This window comes from Pan troglodytes, chromosome 17 (genome assembly GCF_028858775.2).
Source record: "Pan troglodytes isolate AG18354 chromosome 17, NHGRI_mPanTro3-v2.0_pri, whole genome shotgun sequence".
NCBI lineage: Eukaryota > Metazoa > Chordata > Mammalia > Primates > Hominidae > Pan > Pan troglodytes.
This window is the reverse complement of record NC_072415.2, coordinates 16,222,240-16,234,414: the sequence shown is the minus strand read 5'-3', so window position 1 is coordinate 16,234,414 and position 12,175 is coordinate 16,222,240. Positions and strand designations below refer to the sequence as shown.

Sequence of the window (12,175 nt, the reverse complement as noted above, 5' to 3'; positions counted from 1 at the left end):
TAATATACCTTATAATTAAATCTAATGCGTTTCTAAAATATGGCTTAAATTTATATTTTCTTTTAATATTTAGAATGCATAAATTAATGTGCGTTATCTTGAGAAAATATGTCATAAATAAGAAGACAATAAATCAGAGATATGTAGTAAATAGGAAAGAAGATTACACTATATTTTCTAGTATCCCCAAGTGGAGTTCAGATTTTAAAAAATTTAATATATTTTAGTCTCAACTCATGTTTTGTTTGTTTGCTTTTTGTTTTTTTGAGATGGAGTCTTGCTCTGTCGCCCAGGTTGTAGTGCAGTGGCGTGATCTCGGCTGACTGCAACCTCTGCCTTCTTGGTTCAAGTAATTCTCCTGCGTCAGCCTCCTGTGTAGCTGGGACAGCAGGTTCATGCCACCATGCCCAGCTAATTTTTGTATTTTTAGTAGAGACAGGGTGTCACCATGTTGCCCAGGATGGTGTCGATCTCTTCACCTCGTGATCTGCCCTCCTAGGCCTCCCCAAAATCCTGGGATTACAGGCGAGAACCACCGCGTTCCAGCCGAAACTCATGTTCTTTTTTTTTTCTTTTTTGAGACGGAGTCTCGCTCTGTCGCCCAGGTTGGAGTGCAGTGGCACCATGTGGGCTCACTTGCAAGCCCCGCCTCCCGGGTTCACACCATTCTCCTGCCTCAGCCTCCAGAGCAGCTGGGACTACAGGCACCCGCCACCACGCCCAGCTAATCTTTTCTATTTTTAATAGAGAGGGGGTTTCATCCTCTTAGCCAGGACGAAACTCATGTTCTATTAAACATATCTTTTCAAGGAATACATTACTCTAAAATTCTGATTACCAATACTTTCTTCAGGTGAAAAGTTTATGAAACATTCATTTTTAAATTTTTTCTCTCTCTGTAGTAAGAATATTCTTGCTTTTAGGTATTGGCTGAAGACCATGTTTAACTAATTGTCTTACCATGTAATATTAAAATTAAAATCTTTATTACACAAGTATTAACAAAATAACTAATTGTAGTGTAAATACTGATCAGCAATATTATTAACAAAAGTCTGTATTATTTGTACTTCATCACATGTCTTAGGGTAGCTGTTTCTCCTTTTCTTTCACGACTGAAGCTCATGATTGACGGATCATGGCTCTTGTTTGTTTCTTCCGCCTCCTTCACCTTTTAAAAAATGATTTACCCCAGACTTTTTTTTATCACAGAATACATTTCTTCAGTGTCTGCTTTTGAGGGCATCTCTGTCTCAATTGTCAGCATATTTATTTACAGGTCTCTATTTAGTTGCTATGTATGATTTTCATTACTCAATCATTGACCCCCGCATGATTTATTCTTTTTTTCTCTGTTTCTTGGAAGAAGCAGAATTTATACGATTATTTATTCTTAGCTTTTTGCCACACAGAATAGAAACAACCTATACCATTTCAATGCAAACCCAGTTAAATAAGGTACTATTAAAAACTAAACTCTCACATTTTTCCACACAAGAGGTAATTAATACAACTGTAAATTGTGAAGAGATATTTCAAAATATAACATGTAATTTTAAAATTTTAATTATTTCTACAGTACTATAAACTGTGTAAGAATAAATTTTTGTCGTAGGTAATTTTGATTAAAAAAATCTAATGGATACCACCATATTTGTATAATAATAAATTAGATGAAGGGGATAATAGGAAATAATTTGTTGAAGAAGGGTAAGATAAACACAGAGACTACATGAGAGAGGATGAGACAGATTCTTATAAAAACACAGCAAAAATAGTGGTTTAAATGAGAGCAGGAACTCTCTAGAATAAAAGATATGATATAAATTATTTAAAATAAAAATTAAGAAAACATAGCCAGCTAATAAAAGATAGCTCAGGTGTTTTTGAGTGACTTATAGCTGATTTTAATAAAAAGCTGACAGAAAATATAAGGACGAGTATAGGTAGGAGCAATTCGTTGTACTCTTTAAAATACCTAGTAGAGAATAATTTGAATGTTTCTAGCATAAAGGAAAGATAAATACTTAAGGTGATTAATATCTCAATTATTCTGATTTGATTATGTGAATGTATTAAGTGATAATATGTACCCCCAAAACGTACATTTATAGTGTCAACAAAAAAATTATAAACAAGGAATGAAAATTTAATTCTTACTTCTTTTAGTAACTTTATGTCTTATATTTAATCTAGTCATACTTATAATTTTGTATAATGCAAAGTGAAATCTGTTTTAGGCCTTGCCAACTTTATTGTGAATTATTACTTTTTGATTCTTTGGTTTCTGGTTTAAGATTTCTAACTTAATATTTGACATATTCTTAGGTTATTTAACTAATTTATCTTACTCTTTTATATAACCTTGGTAGCTGTTTTGAATATTTTTGATAATAGAGTATAAATAAGCATTTTATTTAAACTTGTTATTAAAATTAAAGTTTCTGATCATATGAACATGGTTCTTAATCTGTCTCTTAAAAGAGAAGAATCACTTTTAAGCTACAACACTGTCAAAGAAATGGAGAAATTATTAATCTCTAGAAATATTCTGACATTTTTGCTCATAATATAGGTATGTAATGGTATTATATACACACATCAAATGAATGTAATCAATATTTGTCAATTGTTTTAAAGTAAAGTACCTATTATCATAGAATCATACGTAAGGGAAGATTTAACAGAGTAAACAAACTTATCATTGGAAGAATACTTTTTACACTTAAAAGTATCTCTTGCAATGGGGATATTTTATATTATTTCCAGGAAGCCTTATTAACTTTAGTCTTCATAACTATTACACCTTGCACATATATTTGTTTATTTCTAAAACTCAGGAATCTTGTTGACTTGAACTTTTTAGTTTCTTTCTTCACTTCTCCTATGAATACTGAATTCTGCTTGACAATCATAGATATATGTAAAAACTATTAAATCATCAACTTGAATAATTGTTGCTTAATTTTCTTTATATGAGATCTTTTCTCCAATTTTAAACTACCATCCTGTGTGGTGTAAATAGGCAATTTGAGCTAGTATTATATTGTTTCATAAGAAAAGCATGTGAATTTTAAAACAGAGTTTCACATTTCTATCTCACTTTATAGTAGTACTTAAAAATGCCTTATAATTCTATGGGTAAGCATTTCTCTTGTACAATTAAAAATTTCAAGGTTTTTATAAAGGTCATTTTGCAGAATCTTGTTTTAGAATTAAATGTTTTCATTCAATTCAAAGATGCATATTGCAAAAAATATTTCAGAAATAAATATTTACCTATATAAATAAAATTATATTCTTGAAATAAATTTGGAAATATATAACTGAGAAACTTAATCCCATGTTTTTCTCTCTCCTTTGATTTCATTTTCAAAATTTCAGCAGTCTGCATAGATTTGTGTTGCTTAATTCTACCCATTTAGTCTATCTTATAAATATTTATTTTCTAATCACTATGTAATTTTCCTCATGTAGGTCATCTACTCATACTCCAAATGTATTTATCTAGATCTTTCTTCTAAGCCCCATAGATGCCTCAAATCTTATAGGTCTCAAACTGAAAACATCATTTTTATTTTTTTCTGACTCTTTTCTGACTCTTTGTAATCTACTCTGTCATCTGGTTTCCCCATCCTAGTAAATAACAACTAGGAAGTAGCCATGAAATGCTCAAGCACTTCAACCGGCACTTCAACCGTCCCCTACATCCTGCACTTCAACCCTTCTCCATGTCACCCATCCAGTCACACACCTAATTTTGTATTTTCTGCCTTCTTATAATTTTCCATATCTTATTACCATAATTAACTCTCTACCTATAATTTTGAAGTACTCCTTTCTAGTTTTGCCCCATCTCCCCATGTTCATCTTTACATCACTGGAAGGGTCACCTTTCTAAAATATACTTGTAATGATGTAACTCATCTGCATATTGAGTGGATACCCATTACATGAAGGGGTAAGTTCACATTCTAGCGTGATATATATCTTATATGGTTTGGTCTCATTTTATCTCTTTAACTCATTTGCTCTGACTGTGTTCCAGTTTTACCACATCACTCTGGCATCCCTCAGTGGCCATGTTGTTTCGTGCCTTATTATTTTGCACATGCTATTGCACCTAGAGTCTTTGTATCCTGACTCTGCACTTTGTCTGTCCTTCCCAATATGGCCCCATTATGGCAGCATTTTCTAAGCTTTTCAGGTAAAACTGATTTTTCTCTCCTTTGTGCCCTTATGTATTTTATTGACTTAAATTGTAGAACTGGTGAATTTTACTTTTCTGTTCTTATTTGTTTTCACATATCTCTACCATTTCTTGAACATAAGCCAGAATCTATCTTCCATGTATATTTTCTGCTTCTCCCAGGATAGTGCCTATGATTTGACAGATACAAAGTATGTTTTTTGTTGTTGTTGTTGTTGTTGTTGTTTGTCTTTCTGACAAATTGATTGAGTGAGTGAATAAATACAATTTTTTTCTGAATTTTTTTTTTGTATTTGCTTTCTGTGTTTTGTTTGTAATAGGAGGGAGCAACAAAGACAGTAACTGGACAACAGGAACGTGATATTGGCATTATTGAACAAGCTCCACAAGATCAAACAAGTAATGACAATTTTATTTTTTATACCAAAATAATGGAAGTGGTAAATTAGTGAATATCTCTGAAAATTTTTCTATGTTTAAATGCCGTTATATAGAAAACAATTTTTTAGCCCAAAATACAATGTCTACTTTAAAAAGTACATTTTGATATCTTTCTTCATACTATCAACTCTTTTTTTTTGAACCTGCTTCAATTCTGAAATTCTATTTTTGCTATTATTTTTATTTTTGAAATACTCATAAATGGAAATAGATTTGTATATAGTTTTACGATTTACAGTAATAAACATTCTCATATACATGTCTGTGAATAACATTTTGTAGATAAGATGCCCACATCAGAATTAGGAAGAAAAGATGATACAAAATCAACTTCAGATTCTGAGGTACTGTGTATTGTTGTTGTTGTTGTTATTTTAAAACTTAAGTACTCAGTAATCTTAAAACATAAAAAGATGATTTGACTTTATTCTCTCACCTCTGATTATGTCCATAAGGCGGGTGGATCACGAGGTCAGGAGATCGAGACCATCCTGGCTAACATGGTGAAATCTCGTCTCTACTAAAAATACAAAAAAATTAGCTGGGCATGGTGGCGGGCACCTGTAGTCCCAGCTACTCGGGAGACTGAGGCAGGAGAATGGCGTGAACCCAGAAGGTGGAGCTTGCAGTGAGCCCAGATCATGCCACTGCATTCCAGCATGGGCAACAGAGCGAGACTCCATCTCAAAAAACAAACCAAAAAAAAAAGAAATTATTTTCTGACATTTATCAGAACATACTTTATAATCATGTGCCAAGTAGATAACATCTGCATACTGCAATTCTGCTAATTTGCAGGATTAATTTTGAAGCCAGTGTAGAATAGTGCAAAACAAAATAAGGCTTAGAAGGCATTAGGAATCTACTTGAGTTCTGAAGTTAAGTTTGTCTAAAAACTAAATGATTTCTCCACATTCATTTATGGGCAACTGTATGATTCTGTGTATATCTAGATGTACAAAAGCTCTAACTGGATTCTAGGAGAAAGAGTTTAAACTGTAGTCTTAGTCTTACTCAACTTGGAACTTGAAAAGATAATTCCTGGGACTCTGAAAGTATTGGCATATTTTGATTATCCAGTATAGATCTGAAGGAACATTTCAGGAGTTGGATAAACATGAGAAATAGGACACCTGTAAAACTATAATAACAACAATTTTGTTGACTAGTATTTTAATAAGTGGACATTTTTTTTCACAAATAGAACTCTTTGAGTCCATTTATGGCTGCCATGTTTGCAGCCACATAGGTATCAAATAATAATGATGTATTCCAAGGTCACAACTGTGGATGTGGAAGAGATAGCAAAGGCCTCACCAGTTAGGTAGAAGCAGCAGCTGCATAGTGGTAACAGCAATGAGTGGATGTCAAAAGATAAGTCTGTATTTGGTTCTGTCACTTACTAGCTATGGGAACTTGGAAAAAAATCATTTAATCTAATCAAATACCAGTAACTTTGTTTATAAAAATAGCGCTCATATCTACCTCTTAGTTGCATGTGATGAAATAATGTTGTAACAAATGTGAAAACATTTTTTAAACTGGAAAGTCTGTATACAAATGTAAGACAAAATGATTAAAGTGGCATTTATGTGAAAGCAGTATTGTTAGCACAAGAATGGGGAGTAAGAACAGGCATGTGGATTTCTAATTTTGGGTAAGGGGATGGTAACTTTCAGCAGGCTACTACTGCAGATTTTCCATATATAGCAGTTTGGAAAGTGAGACTTCCCTGATGAGATTTTCAATGTTTTGACCTGGAGTAATTTCTTTCTGAGTACCAACTGTGTGCTAGGCAGTGAGTCTCTGAATATCCAAGATGAGGGATTATGCTGCAGTAGTAGGAAGAGAATAACAAATGAAAAACACTTATAAATTACTGTAACTTTTTCTTTAAAACAAAACAGAGAATGTTCCTTAAGAGAAAATTGAAGAACTTTATAATTAGCATGCGTATGGGAGTGGCAGTGGAATTCCATGGTCAGAGTAGATCTTTCTGCAACTGCCATTTAATTTCCCATCTCAAAGATGAGGAGTAAGCCATATGAAAGTCTAGGAGGAAGACATTCTGAACAGAGAGGGCAGTGGACCATATTTGTTCATCATTTTGTTCTTAACAACCTAGAATGACTAGCATGCAGAAAGTGGGGTAACCACCAATGTCATCGTCATCCTCATTTTTCTAAGGTGAAGAAAAGTCTGCAAATATGTGTCTGGCATATGTTAGATGTTTCACGAATACATGTTTTTATTTTTGTCTTTATATGAAGGCTTGCTCTACTTTTCTGAAGTTATGCCTTAAGAACGAATTGCATATTTTATCTAATGATTGTTTGCTTTCATTTAAAAATAACATAAATATAAATTTTCCTTATGAATCTTTCCTTTTATTCAAGCAGTTCTGTATCAGCAAAAAAGATGTAAAATTATTTTCATTATTTTAAGCCCTTGTTTTCCTAAATGAAACAGCTTTTAACAGAGTTCTATTCCTACTTCGCACGACACACTCTGAAAATTCTCTTCATGCCATGCATAGTTTTTAACCAAAAAAACTATAATTATGCATATGTCAAATGTTTAATCATATTGTATTTTGTTTGAAATGTCCTATTGTTTTTGGTGAGGACTACAGTGTAAGGCAGATACTTTGAAGTAAATTCCTTTTAAAATATGCACATGAGTGAATTTTTTTGTGAGTATGATTTATTTTCCTTGCTCAGTAACCTAGTCAATAGCCACATGAAAATAAAAGATAAGCGTGATCTACAGAGCATATTTGAGGTTTTCTCTTGAAATGTTTTGGTTTTCAATATGTGAACAGCCTTAAATCTAATTGCCTTTAAAGTTAAAAAATGTGTTTTAAAAAAGATTTTTAATAAAAAATGTGATGCATGTCATTATTATTTTTAAATTGAAATTATTTATTGAGGCAGGCTGTGGTGGCTCACACCTGTAATCCCAGTATTTTCGGAGGGCGAGGTGGGCAGATCACTTGAAGTCAGGAGTTTGAGACCAGCCTAGCCAACATGGTGAAACCCTGTCTCTATTAAAAATACAAAAGTTTAGCCAGGTGTGGTAGCTCATGCCTGTAGTCCCAGCTACTCGGGACACTGAGGCAGGATAATTACTTGGTCTTTGGAGCCAGAGGTTGCAATGAGCCAAGATCATGCCACTGGGCAACCCTGTGAGGCTTCATCTCAGAAAAACAAAATAAAAAATAGTAAAAAAAGAAATTATTTATTAATATTATCTTTAACAGATTATCTCTGTGAGTGATACACAGAATTATGAGTGTTTACCTGAGGCTACATATCAAAAAGAAATAAAGACAACAAATGGCAAAATAGAAGGTAAGAACCATTTTTTATTTAAAACATCTTTTGTCCAAATGTTTGTCTCAAAGCATGAGGACTGATATACTCTGACAGCCAGAGAAAATTATTTTTTAAATGCATAACATGGAAGAACAAAGGCAGTGAAAGTTATGTGTCTTCTCAGATGTTGGCAACAGATTATATTGAGAGTGCCAAAAAAGAGCTGAATTATTAGTTTAAATTCAACATACTCTAAGACCTGAGGAAAGGAGTAAAACAGGGAATGAAGACTGAGGAAGACAGAGAGTACAGGGAGTACATGAGGGAACAAGAAGCAGGTTTACATAATGGAGAATGGTAAAATAAAAGAACTCTTTAGAGAAAGATAGAGCATGGTTAGAAAGCTGGGAAGAATATAAAGTGACCTTCCATTACCAAAATTTGGCAGAGAATTACAGCAAACATGTTGTCAGTCTTGTCTTTCTCACCGGTGGGAAGGCATTAGGGATGGAAGCACCTGACCATGGAGAGTTGTGTTTTATCTGCAGTATGTGAATATAAGCATATTTGCACAGCTGTGCGTGTATATAATTTGTCATATACACTCAGTATAGACGAGAAGTTTTCACACTTTAGAAAATCAGCTGAATATCTTGTTAACAATGCACGCTGTGACTCAGCAGACTTGGGATTCTGGCATTTTTAATAAATTCTCAAGTGATGCTGTTGCTGGTGGTCCTTGGACCTCACTCTTAAGTAGCAAGGGAAGGAAAAATCTGGAAGAAGGGCAGTTGGATAGAAGTTCAAGACATAACAGGGTCAAGAGAAAGCATTATATTGCTTTTATTTCTGAGTATGTTTCTGACCAGAGGGGAAAAAAGAGGTAAAGGAATAGTAATTACAGATGTCAGATACTACCCTAATCAAAGAGAAAGAAAGTGTTGGGAAAATTGATTTTAAAAGATGTTGAATGGGAAGAATCAAGACCACAGATGTAGACATTATTTTGGCTAAGGAAGAGGGATTGTGAGGCATGAAACGCAGCAAGAAAGAAGATAGCCAGCCAACTTTGGAGTTTCTGAAAAGGAAATTTGAGTGAATTCACTTCAGATGCATTTACAATATTTGCACTCCAGAAGATTAGATTGTGGGTACTCCAGAGACTACCGGAAGCGGGAGGATTACTAGAATTGGAGTAAACCATGGTGACTCATTAGTTTTCTCTATTACTATCAGGCATAAAATGTTTATATTTTGTTGATATTAGCTATTCAAATGAGAGATATTTGAATCTAAGAGCATTGGCTTTATTTTTAATGAAGCAAATTGTTTTCGTAAAATTGTTGTTCTATAAAAATCTATTAGACACTTACCATAATAAACAAAGCCAACTAATTTTTAGAAACAAAATTACAGAATTTATTACTTGAATTCTAAAATTGTTTTTTAAAATAAATATTGTCTGATTTAAAAATATAAAATGTTATTTATATGTGATAAGTATATTGCCATAAATTTTCAAATAAACATATCAATATTGAAAGCTCATTACACAATATTTTTTAATGAGTTTTATAGTATTTTTTGCATGAGTGAATCAAGAAAATTTCTGAGGATAAACTAGAGGATACAGCAATGTAGGCATATGATTACACTGCAAGGATATGGGAAACAATGAATATTTTATTTAATATTATCCATTAAGTAAATATCCAAGCTGATCAATTTGTAACATGTTCAGTGATGAGATGTCAGTTCTGCATTCAGCTGAACTCTCATCATAACGGTGTACCATCTCAATTGTAGGACAAATTAAAGAACATGATTAATGTAATGATATAAATTATTCCAGTGTATTTCACTGAATATATGGTGTAGGATTATATATTCAGCTTTGACATTTATTTTTTCTGGGTCATAATTTGCTCCTCTGATCAAAGATCATTTCTCTTTTCATCACTCAGCATACACATATTAATATTAACACATTTTGCATGCACAACACATTCTCACTTTTGAAGTCTTAAGTGCATGTTTGATGAAGCCTAGATTCCTAGTTTCTTCAGTGTATTTCTGTCATGTGAGTGTCCTAAAGAAACATACCAAAAGAAAACCCCCTAAACCTAAAGGAATCATTCTCAAAGCTGAGAAAAAGGACTTAGTTAGATACTATCACTGGATTCATTTGTGGCTGGTTTTGTCATATTTACTTATGACTGATAATAAATCTCTTTTGCTTTTTAGAGTCTCCTGAAAAGCCTTCTCACTTTGAGGTATTGAGTTTTATAATTTTATCTTGCATTATTTATTAACTACGTATTTTGTGAAGTACACATTCGTTATTAATCATTTTTCTTCCAAACCCGTTTAGCCTGCCACTGAAATGCAAAACTCTGTTCCAAATAAAGGCTTAGAATGGAAGAATAAACAAACATTGAGAGCAGGTAAATTTTACAGTTCAACTATATTAAAATGAATATTTCAATAGTTGACATATTAATAGTCTCATCTCCCCAATGTTTATTTTTCAAATATTATGGAAATATTTGAGTTAATAATGTCAATAGTGGTATCCACATTTGAAAAACTGATTACTTACAAGAACACGAATTTTAATTAGTTTTTGTAAAAAGTAGCTTTAATTTCAGGTGTTTCTGCTTTCACGTCCTCATACTGTAATGTTTTGTATTGGGAATGTCTGTATGACTTAAAGATTCAAGAAGGTGTATTTTTAAACTCTAATATTTTTTCTGTTCAAAAATTGATTCAAATTCTACCCTTTACTGCAGGGAAAGCTTCAATTTTGACATGCCAATTGTGTTTTAACATTGGTTACCTCATGGGACTGTAGTCATTTGAAGCATCCTAAGGAAATCTGTTGTTCTGATTAGCTTACTTTCTGTGTGTGTGTGTGTATGTGTGTGTGTGTATGTGTATGTGGTGTGCACGTTTGTGCCTGTGTGCATGTATATGTGTGTTTGTGTGTGGTACCCTTAATTTTTAAAAACTGGGAGAAGTAAGTCCCAGCTACTCGGGAGGCTGAGGCAGGAGAATGGCGTGAACCCTGGAGGCGGAGCTTGCAGTGAGTCGAGATGGCGCCACTGCACTCCAGCCTAGGGGACAGAGCGAGACTCCGTCTCAAAAACAAACAAACAAACAAACAGAAATAATAATAATAATAATAATAAATGGGAGAAGTAATCATTTCTTTATGATCATTTTGGTAAAACTGTGATTCTGAAGCATTTGGCTTTGTGTCTTTTCATTGTTTAGAGGTAAACAATTGTCTAAACTGGTTTTTTATATTATTCCTATGCATGCTTAAACATTATACAACATATGTGCACGGTCATAGATAATATGTAGAATTTGTTTTCAACTGCTAATATGTAAATAATTGTACATTGTGTAATTTTCTGTAACATTCTTTGTTTGATCAGCATTATATTGTTAGATCCATCCATAATGTGTAGAATTAACTCTGGTTTTGTTTATATTAGGTTCTTTACAGAATTCCATTATATAACTGCACCACAACTAATTAAAGTTTGTTTATGCAAAAAACAAATATATGAAAATAAAAACAAATGAGATATCAGTCTTCATTTAAGTTGGTTTTTACCTACTGATTTTTGATATATTAGAAACTGAAACTAAAATATTTCAAGTATCACTATGTACAATCATCTACTTTAATAAAAGTGAAAACTGTTACCTATGGACCATTAAAGCTATGCTGTTGTAACACATTATTTCCCTGAAACAGTGCAGTATAGACTTCATAGTACATATGAACTTCATGGTACATATATGCCACATTTTCTTAATCCAGTCTCTCATTGATGGGCATTTGGGTTGGTTCCAAGCCTTTGCTATTGTAAATAGTGCCACAATAAACATATGTGTGCGTGTGTCTTTATAGTAGCATGATTTATAATCCTTTGGGTATATATCCAGTAATGGGATCGCTGGATCAAATGATATTTCTAGTTCTAGATCCTTGAAGAATCGCCACACTGTCTTCCACAATGGTTGAGCGAGTTTACACTCCCACCAGCAGTGTGAAAGTGTTCCTATTTCTCCACAGCCTCTCCAGCACCTGTTGTTTCCTGACTTTTTAATGATCGCCATTCTAACTGGTGTGAGATGGTATCTCATTGTGGTTTTGATTTGCATTTCTCTGATGGCCAGTGATGATGAGCATTTTTTT

At 33.1% G+C, this 12,175-nt stretch overlaps 1 protein-coding gene across 1 annotated transcript in view; it reads left to right on the top strand.

Moving 5' to 3' along the window:
* Nucleotides 1-12,175, top strand: part of LOC455512 (ankyrin repeat domain-containing protein 30B) — a 94,518-nt gene that overhangs the window by 71,718 nt on the left and 10,625 nt on the right. Inside the window, exons 28-32 of the mRNA XM_063795491.1 lie at nt 4,531-4,609; nt 4,934-4,995; nt 7,911-8,001; nt 10,210-10,238; nt 10,337-10,409. Coding sequence (XP_063651561.1) covers nt 4,531-4,609; nt 4,934-4,995; nt 7,911-8,001; nt 10,210-10,238; nt 10,337-10,409 — 334 coding nt within the window. The remainder of the gene's footprint in view (nt 1-4,530; nt 4,610-4,933; nt 4,996-7,910; nt 8,002-10,209; nt 10,239-10,336; nt 10,410-12,175) is intronic.